This window comes from Lissotriton vulgaris, unplaced genomic scaffold (genome assembly GCF_964263255.1).
Source record: "Lissotriton vulgaris unplaced genomic scaffold, aLisVul1.2 SCAFFOLD_3316, whole genome shotgun sequence".
Classification (NCBI taxonomy): domain Eukaryota; kingdom Metazoa; phylum Chordata; class Amphibia; order Caudata; family Salamandridae; genus Lissotriton; species Lissotriton vulgaris.
The window spans coordinates 154,944-179,510 of record NW_028250703.1 but is presented as its reverse complement, the minus strand read 5'-3'; the positions used below and the strand labels follow the sequence as shown (position 1 = coordinate 179,510).

Sequence of the window (24,567 nt, the reverse complement as noted above, 5' to 3'; positions counted from 1 at the left end):
TTTCAGAGTTGAGTTTTTTTTCGAAAAACATATTAATGGAGAACTAGTAAGCTATGGCCAAGCCTGAACACAAGAGACTTCATTTAAGGCACTGTGTGACACAAAGTATAAAGTGGAAAATAGTTTACATTTAACATAAGTACATTAACTTATAGCAGGCGATGTGTGAGATTTGTTTAATGTCTATCCTGTTTATTGAAGGGATGACACTTTAAGCCTTTCATTCATTCAATCTGTGCAGAAGGGTTTTAATTTTGGCACATCCTGTACATTTAACATATGTTGAATATCTGTATCTTTTCATATAAAAGTATTTGTATTTGAGTAGCATATGTTTGGCTGATGAGAGATGTAGTTAATGTATGGACTTCTGACTCACTAAAAACACTGGTAATAACTCATGTTGAATTCTATTCCGTCGTTTTTAGCTCCATCTGTGCTATAACACACAAGGATTAGTCGTACAGAAATTAGCCTTGGCCCTGCCTGAATGGGGCATTTCAAACCAATCTGCCCGGCCATGTCCCCTCAAACTGGAAGAATAAGAAACCACAGTTTTTCTTTGGCCTGCTTGTCCGAATTGACAGGAAGAGTTTTTGTAAAATACCTGCAGAGATTTACAATTTTTAGGACTTAAAACCCACAGACATCCTTGGAGTATTCACCCCAAATTCCTGGAGATGGCTTTTATCCACAGCCACTGGCTATGCCTTGCCCCAGTCGCTCAGTGTCCGCTGAAATCTTGATCTGTGGGGAATGCTCTCTCTGGGCCCCAACTCCCACCCTTGTCAGGGCCCTGAGCAGTGCTCAGGGCTGACTCCTGCTCTCTGGGACCCCCACCCCATCCTCTTTCCGGGCTTCGCTGCTCTGACTGAAGAGAAACAATGTATGTTGATACTTTGTTTCTCTTTAGTTAGAGCGAGGGAGCCAGGGGCTTCAAGCAGGCTGCAGGCTGCACCTGCTTCAGATGAGACGAGATGAGATGAAGAGAGGCTTGCTTCAGCGCAATCCTCTCTCACAGCCCTCAGAAGAGCTGAGGGGGGCCGGGCCCCCCTTCATTTAATGAAGGGAGTGGGGCGCCCCCGCACCACGTGGGCTGCGGGGGCGTTTGTTACGCCCCTGCTGAGAGTGAGCTGGAACCTTAAGGATATGAGCCTGAGCAGGGGTCTCAGAGGATCGGAGAGTGGAAATGAGCTTCAGGGTCTCTTTAATAAGTGGGTCGTTAAGAGACTAACTGACGGTGAGCAAGAGTCTGTAGGCTTTAGGATGAGCAGCACCTATGGATTCTTAAGTCTGAACAGAAGCCTACAGAAAAGAGGATAGGCATGAGTTTCTGGGGTCTCCTTGGTAAGGGCCAAGCAAGGAATTATAAGAATGACCATGAGTTTTAGGTCCTGACTGCAGAGAGAGGATTCAGAGATCATTGGGGGAGTGAGGGCTTAGAGGATCTAAGAGTGAGCGACTGTTTCAGGGACCGATTCGTTGAAAGATGTGTGAGTGAGCTGCAGAGAAATAATAGTGTTTCCAGCAAGTGGAGAATGCTAATGGTCCTAGAACATTTGAAAAGTTTAATTTATCACAAATGTCTCCCCAGATTTGCTCCCTGATACTATCCAAGCAATGTTTCAAGAATGTTTGTGATCTGCAAAGGTAGGCCACTAGCTTTTGCGACCCCAGGCCATTATTTGGTACTCCATTTTTAACAGTGCTTTTTGAAGAACATACAAAAGGGGGGGGGAGCGGGGGGTACTGGACGGAGCATCTGAACCAATCAAACACTCACACCCAGTCAAAAGATCTGGGTTTAATCCATCACAGTTCTTTAGTCCACTCTGCCACCTCAGTTCAGACATGGCTATATGCAAATCAGTCTGACCCTGTGCCTCATGGGAACAGTCCAGCCCGAACTGCCAAGCCATGCCTTCCCTAGACCGGAAACAAGCTTCCGAGGACCGGTTTCTGGCATTCCAGCCGTCTTCAGCCCGGCTTGCTTGAATCCAGTGGCAAAGTGAGCAAGGGACTCACGTCTGAGCATACCCTGCCACACTTATGGCGGCCAAAAGCGGTTCAAAAGGGGGTGGTAATGGACGGGGCATCTGAACCAATCAAACACTCACACCCAGTCAAAAGATCTAGGTTTAATCCATCACAGTTCTTTAGCCCACTCTGCCACCCCAGTTTAGACATGGCTATATGCAAATCAGTCTGGCCCTGTGCCTCATGGGAACAGTCCAGCCCGAACTGCCAAGTCTTGCCTTCCCTGGACCGGAAAAAAGCTTCCGAGGACCGGTTTCTGGCATTCCAGCCGTCTTCAGCCCAGCTTGCTTGAATCCAGTGGCAAAGTGAGCAAGGCACTCAGGTCTGAGAATACCCTGCCACACTTATGGCGGCCAAAAGCAGTACAAAAGGGGGTGGTAATGGACGGAGCATCTGAACCAAACACTCACACACAGTCAAAAGATCTGGGTTTAATCCATCACCGTTCTTTAGCCCACTCTGCCACCCCAGTTCAGACATGGCTATATGCAAATCAGTCTAACCCTGTGCCTCATGGGAACAGTCCAGCCCGAACTGCCAAGCCTTGCCTTCCCTGGACCGTAAACAAGCTTCCGAGGACCGGTTTCTGGCATTCCAGCCGTCTTCAGCCCAGCTTGCTTGAATCCAGTGGCAAAGTGAGAAAGGCACTCAGGTCTGAGCATACCCTGCCACACTTATGGCGGCCAAAAGCGGTTCAAAAGGGGGTGGTAATGGACGGGGCATCTGAACCAATCAAACACTCACACCCAGTCAAAAGATCTAGGTTTAATCCATCACAGTTCTTTAGCCCACTCTGCCACCCCAGTTCAGACATGGCTATATGCAAATCAGTCTGGCCCTGTGCCTCATGGGAACAGTCCAGCCCGAACTGCCAAGTCTTGCCTTCCCTGGACCGGAAAAAAGCTTCCGAGGACCGGTTTCTGGCATTCCAGCCGTCTTCAGCCCAGCTTGCTTGAATACAGTGGCAAAGTGAGCAAGGCACTCAGGTCTGAGAATACCCTGCCACACTTATGGCGGCCAAAAGCAGTACAAAAGGGGGTGGTAATGGACGGAGCATCTGAACCAATCAAACACTCACACCCAGTCAAAAGATGTGGGTTTAATCCATCACCGTTCTTTAGCCCACTGTGCCACCCCAGTTCAGACATGGCTATATGCAAATCAGTCTGACCCTGTGCCTCATGGGAACAGTCCAGTCCGAACTGCCAAGCCATGCTTTCCCTGGACCGGAAACAAGCTTCCGAGGACCGGTTTCTGGCATTCCAGCCGTCTTCAGCCCGGCTTGCTTGAATCCAGTGGCAAAGTGAGCAAGGGACTCACGTCTGAGCATACCCTGCCACACTTATGGCGGACAAAAGAAGTACAAAAGGGGGTGGTAATGGATGAAGCATCTGAACCAATCAAACACTCACACCCAGTCAAAAGATCTGGGTTTAATCCATCACCGTTCTTTAGCCCACTCTGCCACCCCAGTTCAGACATGGCTGTATGCAAATCAGTTTGACCCTGTGCCTCATGGGAACAGTCCAGCCCGAACTGCCAAGCCATGCCTTCTCTGGACTGGAAACAAGCTTCCGAGGACCGGTTTCTGCCATCCCAGCCGTCTTCAGCCCGGCTTTCTTGAATCCAGTGGCAAAGTGAGCAAGGGACTCATGTCTGAGCATACCCTGCCACACTTATGGCGGCCAAAAGCAGTACAAAAGGGGGTGGTAACGGACGGAGCATCTGAACCAATCAAACACTCACACCCAGTCAAAAGATCTGGGTTTAATCCATCACCGTTCTTTAGCCCACTCTGCCACCCCAGGTCAGACATGGCTATATGCAAATCAGTCTGACCCTATGCCTCATGGGAACAGTCCAGCCCGAACAGCCAAGCCAGGCCTTCCCGGGACAGGAAACAAGCTTCCGAGGACCCGTTTCTGGCATTCCAGCCGTCTTCAGCCCGGCTTGCTTGAATCCAGTGGCAAAGTGAGCAAGGGACTCACGTCTGAGCATACCCTGCCACACTTATGGCGGCCAAAAGCGGTACAAAAGGGGGTGGTAATGGACGAAGCATCTGAACCAATCAAACACTCACACCCAGTCAAAATATCTGGGTTTAATCCATCACCGTTCTTTAGCCCACTCTGCCACCCGAGGTCAGACATGGCTATATGCAAATCAGTCTGACCCTGTGACTCATGGGAACAGTCCAGCCCGAACTGCCAAGCCAGGCCTTCCCGGGACCGGAAACAAGCTTCCGAGGACCGGTTTCTGGCATTCCAGCCGTCTTCAGCCCGGCTTGCTTGAATCCAGTGGCAAAGTGAGCAAGGGACTCACGTCTGAGCATACCCTGCCACACTTATGGCGGCTAAAAGCGGTACAAAAGGGGGTGGTAATGGACGAAGCATCTGAACCAATCAAACACTCACACCCAGTCAAAAGATCTGGGTTTAATCCATCACCGTTCTTTAGCCGACTCTGCTACCCCAGTTCAGACATGGCTATATGCAAATCAGTCTGACCCTGTGCCTCATGGGAACAGTTCAGCCCGAACTGCCAAGCCAGGCCTTCCCTGGACCGGAAACAAGCTTCCGAGGACCGGTTTCTGGCATTCCAGCCGTCTTCAGCCCGGCTTGCTTGAATCCAGTGGCAAAGTGAGCAAGGGACTCACGTCTGAGCATACTCTGCCACAGTAATGGCGGCCAAAAGCAGTACAAAAGGGGGTGGTGATAGACGGAGCATCTGAATCAATCAAACACTCACACCCAGTCAAAAGATCTGGGTTTAATCCATCACCGTTCTTTAACCCACTCTGCCACCCCTTTTGTACTGCTTTTGGCCGCCATAAGTGTGGCAGGGTATGCTCAGACGTGAGTCCCTTGCTCACTTTGCCACTGGATTCAAGCAAGCTGGGCTGAAGACGGCTGGAATGCCAGAAACCGGTCCTCGGAAGCTTGTTTCCGGTCCAGAGAAGACAAGGCTTGGCAGTTCGGGCTGGACTGTTCCATGAGGCACAGGGTCAGACTGATTTGCATATAGCCATGTCTGAACTGGGGTGGCAGAGTGGGCTGAAGAACGGTGATGGATTAAACCCAGATCTTTTGACTGGGGGTGAGTGTTTGATTGATTCAGATGCTCCGTCCATTACCACCCCCTTTTGTACCGCTTTTGAAGAACATATGCATAGAAAGTGAGGATAACTAATTCTAAAGTCTGCATTATTTTATTATGTAGGGGTGTGCAAGTTTGCCAGAGGGCTCGCTGCGCTTCATTTTTAAACCTCTGTGCTTTGCAAACTGCAAAGTTGACAATCTTGTTTTAAAAAAAGCATGAAAAGCTGCAAAGAGCTGTGTGGCAGCAGGAATGTTTCTGCTGCTGCCCATGAGCAGAAGCAGGCTGCAGCCAATCTATAGGCTGCGTCCCTCCCCTTCCCCAAAGCCAGAAGCGAAGCAGGGAAAACGAAGTAGACACCTCGTTTGTTGGTGTTTATGGTGTTAAAACAACAAACATTGACAATGTCAGTACCTAAAATATTACATTTCCGCAATACTTTTTACCATTGCCCATTCATCTTCGTGGCCCACCCATTCTTGTCCATGGCCCACCCATAGCAAGAATCCAAGAGCTGGGCCTGAGCCCCTCCCCGAAATTTGGCTCTAGTGGCGCCTCTGCCTGTGACCAGAATTGAACTGCGGCCTCTTCTTCCAGTAATTCCTCTTCTCTTCCTCTTCTCCTCCTCACTCTCTCCTCCCCCGGTTCAATCATGGATGGATCAGATGAATCTACTAAACAATAAACCCATCATTGTCGACAGCGCAAAATCCCTTGGTGTCATTCTAGACAAAAAACTCAATCTAACTCCCCACATCAATTCTATTGCAAAATCTGCTCGCTACCAACTGCGCCTTCTTTGGGGAATCCGTCGCTTCTTCCCGGGGCAGGACCTTATAACCCTGGTGCAATCGCTGGTCCTCTCCAGACTAGACTACTGCAATTCTCTACTTACTGGCCTCCCCAAATCTCACCTGTCCCCACTTAAGTCTGTCTTCCATTCAGCAGCTCGTTTCATTTATGGGGCCAAAAGAAGCGATCACATCACACCGATGTTATCCACCCTCCGCTGGCTTCCCTTCGAGGCTAGAGCTATCTACAAGACCGCTTGTATCACCCACAAAGCCTTGCACTCCTCCTCTCCCCTCTACCTGGCGAATAAACTGAAACTCTCTGGAGGCTCTAGACCTTCACGCAATGCGGAGAATCTACTGCTTGAACCTCCCACTTTCAAGAAGGAAAGAACAATGGCCCAATCCTTTTCAGGCAACGCAGTGAGAATCTGGAACTCGTTTCCGCCTCAGCTCCGGACCATCGCCTCCTCCCAGGCCTTCAAAAGAGACCTCAAAGTTCTCCTCCTCCAGAGACACCTCCAAAAGTAATTCACATCCTCTTGCTATTTGGAGGAAGACTTCCCACTACTGATATTTTCTACTTTCCATGACCTTGGAAGTGCCTTCCCAGTGTTTTTCCTGTGGTTGGAGTGTCTGCCTTTTTGCAGTATTCTCCATGTACTGGTGTTCGGTGCCCTTTTGTAACATGCACACACCACTTTACCCTTGTAACACACGGTTGCTACCTCTCACATGTTTTTACCTTTGATACTTGCACAAGTGCCACCTTGCCTACGTAACGCTTGTTCTTGTGCCTAGCACTTATTGCAGTATTATACCTCAAATTATACTCTGTTTTCTCTTATAACTACACACTTGTCACTTTTCCTCTTGTGCACTTTTGACTACCTCATGTATTTTTGGTTGCTCACAATTTCTACTACCTCAAGTATTTTGTTTGCTCACAATTGTCACTACTACCTTTACTACCTCATGTATTTTTGGTTGCTCACAATTTTTACTACCTCAAGTATTTTGTTTGCTCACAATTGTCACTTTTACCTTTACTACCTCATGTATTTTTGGTTGCTCACAATTTTTACTACCTCATGTATTTTGTTTGCTCACAACCGTCACTATTACCTTATGTAAGTAACGTATGTTCTTGTAATCTGCTCTTTTGTAATGTTTCTCATTATGTTTCATTTCTGTTCCTAATGTGAAGCGCTCTGACGCCTTCGGGTAAAGTCCGCGCTATATAAAAATGCATAAATAAATAAATAAATAAATAAATAATCGGCTTACAGGAACACGAAACTGAAAGCACCGACTCACTGCTCCCGCCCTCCCCCGGCTGCCACTCCTCTGTCCTCTGTGTGTGCGAGTCACTGCAGGTCCAGGCTCGGAGGAGAGCGCACGGCGGCGCCAAGCAGTCGCAAAAATACAAAAATAAAAAAAAGCTGCACGGAAATCTGACCATTCAGACTGCCCTTTATTATCAGCAAGATGAAAATTGCGTGTTGTGGGCCGAAGACGGCTGTGAAAGAGCGGGAGACGAGAGGCCCGGACGGACCTTATCAGTACGAGCAGTGCGGTGCAAGAACAGGTAAGGAGAAGAAACACACGGTGCTGCAGCTGCGCGCACCCACGAGGGGTCTGGCGCTCTTTGCTCGTTAATAGTGCATTTTGATCGTTACATGTGGAAATGTACTTCTATATGTAAAATGTTTTCGAGTGTTATCGTCTACTAAATGCTTTCTCGCCGCTGGTTGTATACTTCGTTCTGCGATTTGTTGGCCGCTTGCGCCCTCATTTGGATGAACGGTAGAATTGGAAAGTTACTGTTCGGAAAAAACGTGTAAATTTGGTATCGCTGACAAGTGTTTTTTTTCGAAATGTTTAAATTGATACAAACGTAAGGGCACTGCTTTCTCACATGCATCTATTGCGAGGCGCTTTCAGGGATAGATTCATACTGCCAGGGGAGTTCGGGAGTTGTCATGTACTTGTGTTCATTTCAATAGTAGTGAGCTCTCTCAGTGGGGCGTAACGCCTGCTGTTGAATGTGTGTGCAGCTATTCAGGTCAGGAATTGGCACACGTGCACAATAGGCCTGTGAGTAATTTTAATTATGCTGCTTTCGGTAATTCCATGTTCATAGCTGCCAAGGTTTCAGATTGCCATGTGTGATATTTTCATAATTTCATTGAAATTATGATTGACCTTTTAACGACTATAAGTGACACTTTGTTATGAGCAAAAATAAAGCAATGAAGACGAGGGAAACATATAGGGGCACTAATGGTAAATGAGTAAATGTGCAGTTTAATTTGTCGTAAAAGTCATAACTTTCTAACAGAAATAAAAAAGTGGAAATAATTTGTAGTTCTTGCCAAGATGTGAGGTTTTTAACAAACCTACACAAAGGCTCTGAAAAATCTCTTTACATCTTCAGGCATGGCTGCATGGATCAGTGTCACACATCACTCACTGCCTGGCACATTCCTGCTTGAAACATGGTAGCAGGCCGCTGAAGACGATCATAATGACCACACTATTAGTTTAATAGAGAATGTTATTGAGCAGAGAAATATTATTAGGAACTCACTTACTTTACGAGGCTGGCGAGCAATTCAGTAACAGGCCGCCTCAAGGTCGAAATGACTCTAGCGGAAAACACGGCAGTTGGTCATGCTTCTGGGGCTCAGCGCAGCTCTGCGCAGAAGGGAAGTGCAATGGTGGTGTGTTCTCAGGGCTGCTGAGAAACCACTCCAGTGTCAACCAGCACGGTCAGTGTGGTTCCCTCAGCAGCCGGTGGATCGTCTGGTCTGCTCGCTGGATCGGCATTTAATTTACAGTGAGACACGCAGGGGCAGCACTGCCATTGCCAAGGCAGCCTGAAACGTTGTCATCAGGAACTGAGGTGTGCAGCTGCCAGCCACAGCAATAGGAAGTCTGTCCTTGGCTATTTCGATCTGTGCTGTTCTACATTCTACTAGTACTTAACGTGCTCCACTCTGACTCCGAGTCATGGGGGTCACTGACTGAGTCCCCGCCGGGGTCTCTCATGCCGCCAACGCGGGTTTATTTATTGCGGCCGGCGCTCACCTCAGCTGCGCACGAACATAGTGCAGCACTCCAGCGACGGCGAGGACTCCCGCTCAATTTGAGTGGGCCGCCGTTCTGCCAGTGTGCTTACTTACACTACAGTGCCTCAAGTCGCGCAGAGCGCAGACACGGGCAGTCAGATAGGAGGAGATTGTGCCCTATTGGACACTTTTGGTCCAATTCCTGTTGCAGAAGTCATAAAGGAGCTAGGATCTCTGAAGAGTGGTTCTCCTGGGGATCCGGCCCCAATGAGGTTTCTGAAACAGGTGACATCTGCTGTTGCGGCCCCGGTTACGAACCTGATTAATACATCTCTTGCCCAGGATGTGGTGCCGCTGAGCTGGAAAAGAGCAGTGGTAAAGGCTCTCCTGAAGAAACCTAATCTGGACTCATCAGATTTGGCAAACTTCAGGCCCATCTCTCTGCTGCCGGGTCTTGGTAAGATCGCAGAAAGACTGGTTAATCACCGACTGTCAGACTTTCTGGAATCCAATGGTCTGTTACGAGAGTCACAAACGGGTTTTCAGCCAGGGCAGGGCACAGACACCGCCCTATTGGCAGTCATTGAGGAAGCCAGGAGCATTTTGGATTCAGGAGGGTCAGTGGCAGTGATCCTCCTGGACCTCAGTGCTGCCTTTGACACTGTAAACCATCAAGTGTTGATCCAACGGCTGTCCAATGTGGGGGTTGCAGGAGTGGCGTTGCAGTGGCTCCGGTCATTTTTGTGTGGCCGTACCTATCAGGTCTGGGAAGGCAGCGAACGGTCAACATCTATCCCCCTCCAGTGTGGTGTGCCACAGGGCTCTTCGTTAAGCCCCACATTGTTTAACGTTTATATGGCCCCCCTGGAGGATGTGGTTGCCCCATTTGGGATAAAAATTGTCAGCTATGCTGATGATACTCAGCTGATGGTTGCATTGTCCCAATTGGTGAAGAATCCGGATTCGCTGCGCCTATGCTTGACCAATGTACACACTTGGATGTGCGAATCGGCGCTCAAATTAAACAGTTCTAAGACCGAAATAATGTTGTTAGGGGACAAGACTCCCTCACTCCCCTCGACCATCTGGCCCAGTTGCCTGGGCGAGCTCCCCAGCCCTAAGCAGGAGATCAAGAGCTTGGGGGTCTGGATGGAGCAAGACTTTACCTTCAAGACCCAGGCTAAGAAAACGGCAGGGATCTGTTTCCGGCTCCTCCGTTCAGCCCGTAAAGTTTTGCCTCTCCTCCCTTTGACATCGAGGAAGCTACTCATTCAGGGGCTGATCATTTCAAGGCTCGATTACTGTAATGCTATATTCCTTGGCGCTCCTGAAGCTACATTCAGCAAGCTTCAGCAGGTTCAAACCGCTGCGGCTAGGATGCTGACGAATGTGCCAAGGAGGCAGTCCGCTAAACCCGCCTTGAAAACATTGCACTGGCTCCCAGTGCGGGAGAGGGTTACGTTTAAAGCTCTCTGCACAGCACACAAAATCCTCTAGGGGAAGGGACCCCCTATCCTAAGGAAGTTAGTGGTGCCCTATAAAGCGAACAGAGCCCTACGCTCTGACCAGAAACATGTGCTCCAGGTTCCTAGAGTTCATAAGGCCCGTACTGGTGGCAGAAGATTTTCGGTTCACACAGCCACTCTCTGGAATGCGCTTCCGTTGAGAATGCGTTTAGAGACCTGTACTCTTCGTTTTCGGAAGCTTCTGAAGACACATCTTTTCCCTATTTAATGTGTTTGATCTGGCTCTGTGGTTTGTTGGTTGCTGCCTGGACATGCGCTGGGAGGCCTGAGGGTAACTACGCGCTATATAAAATTCTAAATAATAATAATAATAATACTTCCTCCGGACATGACGGCAAGTAAGCGTCACATCTGGATTATAGCCAATCAAATCACTTTGGCGCCCTTTGAGTAAACCTGGCTGCCTTCTCAGAATCATGCTGAGTGGGCGGCCCGGCCGCCCCCGTAATTAATTGCTAACAGTGTGTGTCTGTCAAACTTAAGCCTCGGCGAGGCAGGCAGGAAATTACAGCGCCAGCCTGGAGCCAGCACCGAGGATTGTTTAATGTTACATTGTAGCCGCGCTCTCACTCAACCCACGAGCTGAGAGCAGCGATTAGAATATGCATGATTATAATGAACTAGAGTAGCTGCTGGCACTAGCTGCAGCACGCTCTCAAACAGGACTCGGAGCAGCAGGAGCCCTGCACAGGTGCCACCGGTGGCGTGAGCAGCAAAATGCGTAACAATTCATTTCAGTGCGGTGATGCGGAACACCGCACTGAAATGTGTGAGTGATCACACCTGAGATGCGTGATACTTGACAGGACTCCATCATGTTACTCTTTTGTAGAGAGCCACCCAGGCTCTACACTACAATGTAACACACACACACATCCATAAACCCTCTGGGCGGTCTCGACCCGACGGGAGAAATAAATGTCAGGAGATCGCTCGGGGTCTCCCGGCCAGTAAGTCGCATCCAACGCACGCACCGCCTCCAGCCCGGCAGGGGCCTTGCGGAGCCCCGTTCTTATGTTCAGAGGGGATTTCGGCCTGCACCCATGTGCGACGCCGTCTGCGGCCTGGGTTCGTGTCATCTGCCCTACACTGCTGTTGCTACTGAGTCCCACATGTGGATCAGCACCACGATCTCCGCCGCTGCGCCCTGCACCCATCTGCACGCCTCCCCAGAGCAGCGGGAGCGTGCTCAAGCCGGCGGTGTGCGCCGCAGCTGAAAACGTCAGCGGTGAGTGGCATACCCTGGAAGGGTTTTCCCCGCTGTGGCGCGTCGCGGTACTGCAGGCCAACTGCTCCAAGACACGGAAACATCAGGCATGGGTGTCTCCCACGGGGCCTCTGCTCTCTCTCTTCATCTGCTAGCGCTTAGGCCAGCCGAAGCCCCAAGGTCGCTGTGCAGGCCCAGGAATACGTCCAGGCCAACAGGCACCAAGGATCCACAGCAGTCCTGCATGTTGTCTTGTTGTCTACATGACTAAGGGAGAATGCCAGCAATGCCAGCTAGTCCCACCACCTACCACAGAGGCCACGCATCACCCGTGTGTTCCCACACGCGAACAAGGACATACGCAGGGGGAACAGAGCCACCTCGCTGAGGTGAAAAGGGCCAGAAGACCAGTCAGCCACACGTGGCCACGTACCGGCACTCAGGCTTATTCACCGGTCCCTAGCGCCATAGTTGCACCACCGCACACATGCATGAACATTCAGGCGCCATGAGCAAACAGGCTCAAGAAGGCGTTGCCGGCCAGCACGCCGTAGGGGGAAATCCTGACAGGGGTGCCAACGCACCACCCCAGGACACAGTCACATGGCTGTCGCCCCACTGCCGCACTTCAGCGAAACAGCAGACCCCGCCACAGCGGCCCCACGGTGAAAAGCATGGGTCGGACGGCTGAATCACTATTTCAAGGGCATCAGAGAGACTGATGGCACAGTGAAAAGGTTGCTGCTCATCTATTACGGAGGCTCAGAGATCTACGATCTTTTTGAAACACTCCCCAACACAGGTGATGATGACGACTACGAGGCGGCGGTCGCCGCGCTTAACGGCATTTTGACCCTAAACTTAACCTTGACTTCGAGCGGTGTAAGTTTAGACAGGCATTGCAGTCGGACACTGAGTCCGTGGACATGTTCTACCTGCGCAGGCTGGCTGGCACGTGCGACTTCACAGATCAGAGGGAGGAAATACGCGGCCAAGTCATCCAGGGGTCCCTCTCCAAATTGCTGTGGAAGCTGATCCTTCAACAGCCGGGGATCTCGCTGGACAAGATCCTCATCTTGGCCTGGTCTCACAAATTGTCGGACGTCCGGGCTGGCGAAATGGAGGTTGCTCTGCACAAGCCTGTTGCGGTGCCAAACGCATCCAGATATGCGTCCGTCAAAGAGGAAAGGGTGGAGGCAATTCAAAGGCGCCCGAACACGGCTCGCCAGGCACCAAGGACGACGGCCGGAGGATCATGTGGCTACTGTGGAGAGGACCACTCGGTGACGGCTGTGTGGGAAGCGAGAGGGAAGACGTGCTCCCGCAGCGAGAAAGTAAACCACTTCGCCAAGGTGTGTCGCAGCAGCTGGTCCAGACAGGCTTCTCCAAGGTTGTGAGTTATTTCGCAATACCTGCGCCAGATCTCACTCGATGACCCGCTGTCGCCAAGGGATGACCCGCCACAACAAGCGCTGCCTCGCTCTCTAAGAGGATGGCGGTGAAGTGAATAATTGTAACTTGCATGTGTAGGAAAGGAAAGGACCTCTTTCTGTATGGTCACCCTCACTTTTTTTCTCCAATTACCCAATTGCTGATGGTTATGACTCTGATAGTGCACTGGATTCTGTTGCGCAGACCCCAGTCCCACTGCTCTGTCCCAAACCTGTAATGTACACTTTGGTATTCCCAAATTTGCAAGGTCTTTACCCTATTAAAAGTCACTATTATGTATTATACCAGGGGTACACAGGGTGTTGGTGGTAAAGAGGTCTCCAGGGCTGCGGCACAGGCTTGTGCCACCCTGGATGACTCACACAAACTGCTTACAGCAGGCCTGCCATTGCAGACTGCTAGAGCAGTGCAAACCACTCAAACTCAACTGCGCCCTCACCATGTGTGGCCAGTCACATACAGTGCTTTTAATATATCAGACATCCCTAAGACAGGCCTCCCGAGCCCAGGAGGCAGGGTGCATTATACTTAGGGTGATGACATATAAGTGCAAGCCTAAATGTTCCTATAGTTGTGTTCCCCATTGGAAACCACTATAAGTGCTAGCTACCCCATAATACAACATGGTTTTGCACACAGGCATTTTTGAGGTCACCAGCTCAAATGTGGTACCACTAAAATATGTCCTGTTTGGCATCACAACATGCCTTCTTACCTCTGACATGATTCTCATGTTGGGCGCAATGTCTCATGCACCCACGCGAAGACCTTAGATAACAGCTTTCCAAACTTTTCATGTTGGTGACACAACTTTTAGAGAATCTTCAACTAGGGACACGGTAATGCGATCGAGCATAGCGAGCGAGCCCAAACCACCTCAGGGGGTGAACATTTTGAAAGAAAATAGTGGGCAAATGGTGCATTTGCAAGCAAATTTGAGAAAGCAGGAAGGTTAATAAAGCATTTTTGAATCTGTTCTAACAAAGACATATTAGTTTTCCATGGTTTATTGTTTATTGTGTAAAGAGAGAAGAAAAGATATAATGTGAGCTGCCAGGTTGCTCAGTGATTGTTAACATGGTGCCCAGGATTTTGATTAGTGATTGCAATCCTGCGTTCACCTATGGTGGCAGCTCTCCAGAAAACTATAAATTGTGGGTTGTACTGCGCACTCGGTTCTTCTTAAGTAATCCCTGGTTTCAACAGTTTTAAATCTTTTCTAACTGGGCGTGCTAGGTCGGGAGTAGGGCGCTAACCTCCTGTAGATCAAAAGTGCTTAGTAGGTGATAGGTTATCACTGACCCTTCCTGCACTGCAGGTGCTAACCATTGAGGTTGGCTACTATGTTTAAATTGTTTTATGTGTTTGTCCTTTCAAATAATACATCTTAAGAAAACTTTTTTGCAATGTTATGAATCTTTTTTTTTTTGCATTGCACACATTTCTATACAAAATTACATTTTCACAAAATGATTTGTTTCATACTGTTGTTAATACCAATGCATTTCGAGATCTTTAGATCTCTTCTTCAGGGGAACTGTACTGTGAAAAAAATACATGTTTAGTTCATCAAACAAACAAATAGGATCGATACAGGATTAAAAAATAATAATTCATATCAATTTCATGACAGTCATAGTTAATCAGAATTCAGAAAGTAGAAATAGGATGTACACCAGATAAACTGAGTGAGGGTGTAACTGACATCTGTAGCATGGTGGCACGCTAAAATTGATACCACTAGTACTTAGGCTAACCATTTAAGATGATAAATTCACAGTAAATAGCGAATTTAGAAAAAAAATTGCTTTCCAGCAGCAAAAGACAGTAATGCTTTCAATACTAGATGGGGTCCTAGATGGGGTCCTACTGATGTTAGTAGCGCAGAGCTGAAAACAAGAAACATCATCATAACCACTATTCAAAGTACCAAAACGGATAACATTAGTTGCTCAAGGCAACTTTCAGCAATATTGAGCACATGAAACTATGCGATGAAAAGTACGACAAAATATCAGCCAGATTCAACAGGATTCTTATAACGGGAGTACAAAGCAAAAGCTACTTGTTGGATCTGGCCTCGTGGCGTGGTTCCCCCCGTTTCTCAGCGCCCCGTTAGCTTAGCCCCGTGCCCAGAAATCCCCGGTCGTCCTGTCCATGTCAGCCCAAACGCCGACGACCAGCCCCGGCATACCCCCGTACTCCTCCCCGGCCCTGCGCGCCAGACCCACATGGCCCCATAGGCCCACCGACAGCCATTTTCCCTTCCTGAGATCCCTGACTCCCTGGGCCTAGCAGACCCCCAGCCACACTCAGGCTCCAGACACGCCAGCCCCCGCTGGGAGGATGAGGGCTACCCGAGTGAGATAAGTCAGGGAGTTTTGATTGCACCTCCGGCCTCCCCTGAGAGACTGGTTTCTGTCACACCTCGGGTCACCCCCTATTAGCCGGTTTCGATCGCACCTCTGGCCTCCCTGAGTGCTGGCTCCAAACCCTGCTGGGCATCTGGGAATTCCCGGACGCATCCTCAAAGAGATCAAATGGCCAACCGCCGGACCTCACCAACGACCAGCCCCTAAGACCTCCGCCTGCGAGGGTCCGGACATCAAAGGGCCACTGGACTATATCAAGGCCCGCCCAAGAACTAGCGGGCAGTTGTATCCTGGACAAGAAAGCCCTGCTGATCTTATCGCGGCTGACCCTTGGGGAAAACTGAACATTGGAACTCTTCGAGCCCTGCTGACGCTGTTGTGGCTCTTCCTCGTATCTACGGAACCGGAACATCGGAGCTCTGCTGACTTCGTCGCGGCTCGATCTTGAACCTTAAAGATCTTCATCGAACATCCCGAGCCCTGCTGACGTGGTCGCGGCTCCTCAAGAGCTAACCACCGGATCGAGCCCTGCTGACTTCGTCGCGGCTCGAGGAGTACTCTGGTCTGGCTAGACCATCGACGCTACCAACACAAATTGAGTTGACCTGAAGCGAGTAGGACATCCCGTACGACTATCATCTCCCGTATCCCCCCGGCTCAAGGATTGAGAACTGTGCGCAGGGTACGCATCGTACTGACCAAACAACTAAGACTGTCCCGCTTCCCTGTTACCCGAATCTATGAGACTTTACGATCCCTCGATCGCCTGTAAATAAGAGTGCTGATTCCTTTTCCTGTTCATAAAGAACGTGTTACTGAAAACGTAGTGTGGTGTCCGTTCGTAAGTGTGGTGTGATCTCAGTGTGTACGATTCATTACTCAAAGTCCTCCCGAGTGGGGACCTCTCGTCAAGGCTCTGCAGTATTGGCAGGAGAGGTGGGTCACGGAGCAGTCGGGCAGACATAACCTGACCTCTGGGGCTGCCCCTTCTAACACTGCTACACTGCGTATTGATTCTAACATGCACTGAACGAGTGTAAAACAGTCAAAATGCCAACAATACCTTATGTTCTGAGCGCTAGTATGAGCTGATAGCAGCCAAAAATACGACGACACCGTATCCTGAAATAAACCAAAACAAGCTGTAAATAAAAACGTCTACCGGGCTAAAAATCTTGATAAACTACGGATAACTCAAAGTTGAGTTATTTACCTGTTCGGCTTGAACAAAGATAATCTCGCTAATTCTTCGGTACTCGGGACGCCGATACTCTCAAACCGGATGTGTTTAAGGAGTTGATAAAAGTAGAAAGAGGACCGGCGTGAGACACACGATCTCGTATCGGCCATTTTTACACGAATAGAAGTTCTGCAAGAAAGTTTAAAAATGCGGCCATGGTTGACTAGTTTAAACGCGGCTCGTGAACCTTACTGAGACCCAATATAAATAGTTCTTTCTTCTCTATTTAAGTCAACATACAATGTCGGTGAACAGAATGATAGATTGATTTCACTGATAATAGTCAAGGAAAAAATAAAGTCATATCTGGGTGTGAAGGAAAAATAAGTTATTATAGACACTTCCTAAGAGGTGGACAAAACACCTAAGATGTTATCCCTTGGTAGTATCCTTCATCCAATAACAAGAAGAGGAGAGACAGTGATGGTTGTCGATGGCAGTAAATATTAAAGAATCATAAGACCGGCTAATGTGTACTCTATCTAAAATTACTTAGAATATGCATCAACAGATACCCACAAGACAAAGTATTTACATCTTCATTACATATTTTCCAACCACTTGGTGCTGAATCAAAAATGGCTTGAATTATTCATATAACAATTTTCCATGAAATAGAACTACTTTACAAATACAGTTTAACATATCCGCTTGGTAGTCAAAGTAGTGTTTAAGTTAAATGTCGCTATACTCTATGATCATGTGGTGGTATAGTGGAAGTTAACTGTGATATTTAAAACTAGTTAACTGTGTGATATCCTCAAGATAAGGTATCTCATAATGGTCAGTGTGTTGTTATTTATAAATCCTAGCTAGTTACAGGTAACACACCATGTCTATTTTGTCGTTAAGACCTTTGGGAATCATGGTTTCCATGTGTTTGATCCACCAAATTTTTCTTTGCGATAGCCATTTAATGTTGTCTCGATCTGTCTTCTGGTCAATCACTTCTATCACTTGAAATCTTAATTGAGGTATTGTGTGTTTCATTTCATTCCAATGTGTTGCCAAACTTGAAGTAGTGGATAGATTGCGAATTCGACTCTTATGTTCCGATATTCGTGTTTTGATTTTTCTGTCTGTTTTCCCTATGTATAACTTTCCACATGGGCATTTTATACTGTACACTACATGAGTAGAGTTACAGTCTGCATTGTTGCGTATCTTGATAGTTTTTCCCGTTTGTGGATTTTGAATGGTTTTACCTACTATCACGTTGTTACAATGAACGCAATTAGCGCATTTTTTCATTCCTGATTGAGTTGTGTTCATGTCAACTGTAATTGGTTTAGTTACCATCTCTTTAAAATTCTTGCTGCGATTGTATGCAAATAACGGTTTGTCTTCAAATAATCCTTTGAAGTCTTCCTCAGTCTCAAGTAATTCTCAGCGTTTGTTGATGATATTTTTGATTAGTGATGATTGAGTTGAAAATTTAGAAACAAATACCATACGTTCTTGTTTAGGTTTGTTTTTTGGTTGTAACAGGTTGCTCCTTGGAATTGCTTGGACTCTTGCTTCTGCTTGTTGTATGACTTGTTGTGGGTATCCCCGTTCTATGAATCTGTATTTTTGTGATTGTATTTCTTGAAGACAGCTTGCTCGGTAGATGAGATACGTTTGACCCTCATGAATTGTGAAAAAGGTAGATTGCGTAACAAGGCTTTGGGGTGAAAGCTGGTAAATAACAGAGTGTTGTTGCGATCAAAGGTGTCTAGCAGTTTATGTGATGCCGGTGGCATGAATGTGCTAGGTGGTTTGAATTCTTTGTATTCACTAGTGATGGTTGAGGGAGGTTCTGACAATGTGGGTAATATGTTGTTGAAAAAATGTCTCGGGCGTAGTGATCGCATGAATTGGAACACACTCACTTCAGTGATAAGATAATTACTTGAAAATGTAGGTACGAAGCTGGTCCCTTTCTGGAGGACTTGAAGTTGTTGTTTGTTTAGATCCTTGCTCGAGATATTTATCACTAGGGTTTCGCTTTGCTTCGTAGATTTGAACTTAGAGGTTCCTTTGCCGCGTCTTGTTTTGAGTTCCTGCCGTTTCTGGCGGTTTGCCTGCTACTGGGCCCTTCTCTAAAAAGCTCTGCTGAGCAATATCTTGGCTCCCTGAAGCTTGTGGTGGATTACTGTCTCCAGTCACAGGTGGTGTGCCGCTTGTTGGCGGCTGTCGTGATAGTTAATTCTTGGTCTGATACTATGCTTTCCTGTGATGATGTTACAGGTCTTGGAGGCGGTTTACGCTGTGCATACACCTCTGCCCAGGTGTAAACCTCGTTTAATTTGTAATCTATAGTATCGCGTTTGAATTTCCGCAACTTCCGGTCCTGAGTGTCTTTTCCATATGTATCTAGTTTGTCTTTCAAATCCTTCAAAATAGTATTCCATTCTTCTGATTGGATTTGTCGAGATAATTCATTTGTGAGCAATTCAAGTTCTTCTTCTAGATCTTTAATGATTTTAGCCACTTCCTCTACTAATAGTAGTATTAAATCAAGTGAACCTTTGTTGAGGATAGCATGCCATTTATCCATAAAGTGTTTATTATATTGAAATTTGAAAAGCATTGGTCCCGAGTACCGAAGAATTAGAGAGATTATCTTTGTTCAAGCCGAACAGGTAAATAACTCAACTTTGAGTTATCCGTAGTTTATCAAGATTTGTAGCCCGGTAGACGTATTTATTTACAGCTTGTTTCGGTTTATTTCAGGATACGGTGTAGTTGTATTTTTGGCTACTATCAGCTCATACTAGCGCTCAGAACATAAGGTATTGTTGGCATTTTGACTGTTTTACACTTGTTCAGTGCATGTTAGAATCAATACGCAGTGTAGCAGCTTTTGCCTTGTACTCTCGTTATAGGAATCCTGTGGAATCTGGCTGATATTTTGTCGTACTTTTCATCGCATAGTTTCATGTGCTCAATATTGCTGAAGGTTGCCTTGAGCAACTAATGTTATCCATTTTGGTACTTTGAATAGAGGTTATGATGATGTTTCTTGTTTTCAGCTCTGCGCTACTAACATCAGAGGGGCCGTAGGACCCCATCTAGTATTGAAAGCATTACTGTCTTTTGCTGCTGGTAAGCAAAATGTTTTCTAAATTCGCTATTTACTGTAAATTTATCATCTCAAATGGTTAGCCTAAGTGCTAGTGGTATCAATTTTAGCGTGACACCATGCTACAGATGTCAGTTACACCCTCACTCAGTTTATCTGGTGTACATCCTATTTCTACTAAATTCTGATTAACTATGACTGTCATGAAATTGATATGAATTATTATTTTTTAATCCTGTATCGATCCTATTTGTTTGTTTGATGAACTTGACATGTATTTATTTCACATTACAGTTCCCCTGAAGAAGAGATCTAAAGATCTCGAAATGAATTGGGATTCACAACAGTATAAAACAAATCATTTTGTGAAAATGTAATTTTGTGTTGATTGTTAAAGGAGAATAAGAATATTTTTATGTGAAAAGCAAAATAATGTATATAAATGTGTGAAATGCAAATAAATGAAGAAATATTCATAACATTGCAAAAAAGTTTTCTTAAGATGTATTATTTGAAAGGACAAACACATAAAACAATTTAAACATAGGAGCCAACCTCAATGGTTAGCACCCGCAGTGCAGGAAGGGTCAGTGATAACCTATCACCTACTAAGCTCTCCAGAAAAGGCTTTCATGTATGTGGTTGTTTGTGAATAAACTCGATTTCCCCTGTAGCAGTTGCATGAAGTTTACTTCAGTTGAAGAAAAAATTAAATGAAACGTCTCCACTGAAGTAAAACTTAAGACAGACTTAAGACAAAATCCTAACTTAAGTCTGTTTTAAGTCTGTCTTATGTTTGTCTTAAGACAAACTTTAGACAAAATCCTAACTTCTGTGAATACCAAAAGTAGTAAGTTTAGGATTTTGTCATAAGTTAGTTCTGTGAATCGGGCCCATGATCAATATTTAACTCTGTTAAAAAAAATTTTTTTGAGTATGCAGGGTATTATTCAAAACAACAATTTTCGTTTTCTTGTTTAGTACAAACAAAAAAAAACCTTGCCTCTTCATCTGAGTAACTTTGTCCTTGGGGTAAGAGTGGTTGGAAAAATGAGAGAATTTAAACATGTTTGCCACAATGAATGCATGGGTGGTGTTCATGAGCTATGATTACATTTGGTTATTGGCTAAGTTATTACTCTTGAGGTTCTAATCTTGCTTTTTGCGACTGGCTAGTAACATTATGATTCCTAAGAATCCATGCTATCTGCAGTAGTTGAAAATATTGACATGTAACATTTAATAGAACGTCATTTAGTGTTGTAATTCTTTATTGATCTGGAGCTGCACCCCCCGCCCCCCAGCGCCTTGAGATCCTCGCGGGTGAGTAGCATGCTCTACCAACCCCTGATTGATTGATTGAATGATTGATTGAGTATTCAAACATATGAACAAGGTAGATGAATACATACATAAAAGTAGGTTGCATTCACCTGGACGCTACCACTGAGCCACAGCGGTTGGCGTAACCACAGAAGATTGATAGCTAGCTCCTACGGACAGAAAACAATACTACATTTATGTGGGGTGGGAGGGGATATGGAAAAGTTGGTACAGGATATTAGGGGAGGGGGAACTAGTAAGCCTGAGGGGATATGTACAGGATTCTATTGTACCTGCCATTCCGCGCTGTATGGGTCCAGCTCCCTCAAGGATCATCTCAACAGGCTCAGGGGTCATATGTCGGTGTCTTGGATGCTTCCCGGCGCCTATAGGGTCATGGAATCAAATCTGACCGGGGATTCCTGTCTGCCAATCCGGACCGCTGGTGTACCAGCAGGGTCTGGAAAATTCCAGTGCGACATCCCATAAGGGCCGAGGATGGGAGTGTGGGAGGACCTGCGGAATTGATTGATACCACCGGTGGAAGTAATGATCTCTGGTGGATTGTTTAATGTGAGGTCGACATGTTTCTTGCCTTATCTGGTCATTAACCGATCTATGGCAATTCTTCAGAACCAAATATAAAGGATGATTGATAAGCACATCTACACAGTGCTAGGACCCAGAAATGTAGTTGCAGTGGTCCAGGCAGCAAGATAAAAATGTTAAATCACCGTTAACCCAGGTTAGGCTTTCCAGTTTAGCTCCGAACGAGGACGACCCAGTTTGGGTTGTGTGTGCTTTTCCTCGATGGTGTCTGGAGAGGCACGCTGAACTGGAGCGCGGTCAATCATGCGGATTACTGCAGCAAACTACCACACGAGTCATCATAGTTAGGCGAGGATGATTGATAAATACATCGATACAGTGCTGGGACCCAGAAATGTAGTTGCTATGGTCCGAGCAGCAAGATAAAAAAAAATTAATTACCGTAAACCCAGTTTAGACTTTCCAGTTTAGCGCCTAATGAGTATGACCCTGTTCGGGTTTTGTGTGTTTTTCCTCGATGGTGTCTGGAGAGACACGCTGAACTGCAGCGTGATCGTTCGTGTGAAATTCACAAAGTGTCCTACCCCACGGGTCATCCTCATTAGGCGATAAACTGGAAAGCCTAACCAGGATTTACGGCAATTAAACATTTTTTATCTTGCTGCTTGGAACAGGGCAACTACATTTCTAGGTCCCAGCACTGTGTAGATGCTTTTATCAATCATCCTTCTCTTTTGGTCCTGAGGAATTGCCATAGATCAGTTATTGACAAGATAAGGCAAGAAACATGTCGACCCCACATTAAACAAACCATCAGAGATCATGACTTCGGCCGGCTTTAGTCTTGAGTCCTACTTGATCTTTTATAGTCACTTAACCTCACTATTTCCATTCACACTTCCTATAAACATCTACAAAAAGAGCCCCACACACGCACTTCACATACGGTTTTTGGAAAAAAGATCTTCAACAAAGAGCCCCCTAGAGGGTACCCATCGAGCATTGCAGTGCCAGCTCGACGAGGAGCAAAGGCCCTATAATGAAGCATGACATGAGTGTGTGAGGGCTCTAATCCCAAAAAGGAACCACTCCAATGCTTCCATGAACAACCTAACTTGTTAGGACTTCTTTTACATACTATCCGCCCCTTTCCCCACAGGAACTGCATACCAGTCAGATAATGAGTATCCGTTTGGATCATGTTTGCTAGACCTCAATGTGCTCTTGGTCCCCCCTTAATTGTAATATATACAAACAACTGGGCATTTTTATTTTTAATGCATTTAGACAATAACAGAATTATTTGAATGTAGCAAACATATGCCAAAATATTTTATTTTCATTTTAAAAAAACTTTAAATAGTCACAATTTTCTTTTTTTTTTTTAAAGAGCCACACTACTATATTTTCTATGACTTTTAAAATTCTAAATAAAAATTCATAGTGGGGGTACCTTGCTTGTGTTTCATGTATGATGGGAACTTCTTTGTCATTTTGAGATGCTGTCTGATCTCAGCTGGATTTGCATAGTAATTGGTACTGTGATACTGCAGGTTTATGTTGATCACTAATACGGCACACCTAGTAACAACCTTTGTTAAGGCAGGCTTCTGGGGTCACTCAGGACACGTAATTATGGCATGTTACACTTCAAATTTGGGCAGCTTACTAATGGATCACCCTGTGGTGACCTGTGGTGCTGCAGGTTTAGGTTGATCACTCACTAGGTAGCTGGCTTTCACCAATCCAACTCGTGTTGATTTCATGTGCTAACCCACACACTTTATTTGTGTACACCTGTGATTGTATGAATTAGTGTATAAAAGCCAGAGTAATTTCTTGTTGCTTTTTAGGTCTCGGCATCAGACCTATTGTCGCCGAGTTCGCTCTCAAGGGACACAGAGCAGTGCACGCACGGCGATTCTGGTCTTTGGACAAGCACGTACAGGCACGCCCGCGTGCACATCTCCTGTCCCGCAGGCAAACCAGCATTCAGACAAGAGATGGCCACACGCAGTACGCTGTTCACACACACACACACACACAGGCACACACACACACACCCTCCCTCTCTGCCCCCCCACTCACCTGGCTCTTTCCGCGTGTCCCTCTTCCTCGGCAGCGGGTCAGTGTAGGCAGCAGGCAGACTCGGAGGTCGGCGTGTCTTCTCCGGCGATACGATGTGCACGCTCACAGCGGCGTGCGCTCCCACTGTGCTGTTTCGCGCCCGGCGATCCTCAGCGTGTTACATTAGCATTTCCGCAGTTGCACCAACCTGACCAAAAAGCACAACCATTGACGTGTGGAGCGTGGTCAGCTGATGACCAGAAGCATGCCTAGAATGACAGCGCAAGCGCGGACGGATAGTGCTCTTTTATTTAGAAACCTATAATTTAGCGAGCGCAGCTCATCCGTCGTGCTGTCCCTTTAAAGCACAGTGCTTGCGCATGCGCCGTGATCCAATACGATCGGCGAGTCGTCCTAGTCAACGTCGTTGAAGTCAGCCCGATCCGACCGATGACGAACTTGGGCAGCATGTGCAGGCATCGCCGCATCGATCAGCCAGTAGTACAGTACTACTGTGAGTCTGTGACTGTCTGGTAGCAAGCAGCACCAGACCCTGCCTAATTGAACTAATCCGTTATTAAACCGAGGCTGAGCAAAGGCAGTGCAGCCAGAGTGTGTTCCCTCCGGCCGGCCCACCACGATTAACGGTAAGACGCTAAGTAGAAAACAACTGACTTACTGTACTAGTAGCTAAGCTAACTATTTCAATATATTGATAAATATGCTGTGCCAAAACCAACGCTGTTTATTCTTTGTTAGCGTGGCGGTCCGA

The 24,567-nt window shown here is 46.8% G+C and overlaps 1 protein-coding gene across 3 annotated transcripts in view; it reads left to right on the top strand.

Annotated features, from left to right (window-relative positions):
• Nucleotides 1–7,273: 7,273 nt before the first annotated feature.
• The window catches only part of LOC147663158 (C-type lectin domain family 2 member B-like), a 144,712-nt gene continuing 127,418 nt past the window's right edge, over nt 7,274–24,567 (top strand). For 2 of the 3 annotated variants that reach the window (XR_015305419.1, XM_086950625.1), the window contains exon 1: nt 7,274–7,512. Coding sequence is in view for 1 of the 3 variants with exons in the window: in XM_086950625.1 (XP_086806751.1) it covers nt 7,413–7,512 (100 nt within the window). In the remaining 2 variants the exon portion in view is untranslated. Of the gene's footprint in view, nt 7,533–24,567 lie in introns of all 3 variants that reach the window. The other variant, XM_086950626.1, reaches the window with a different exon arrangement.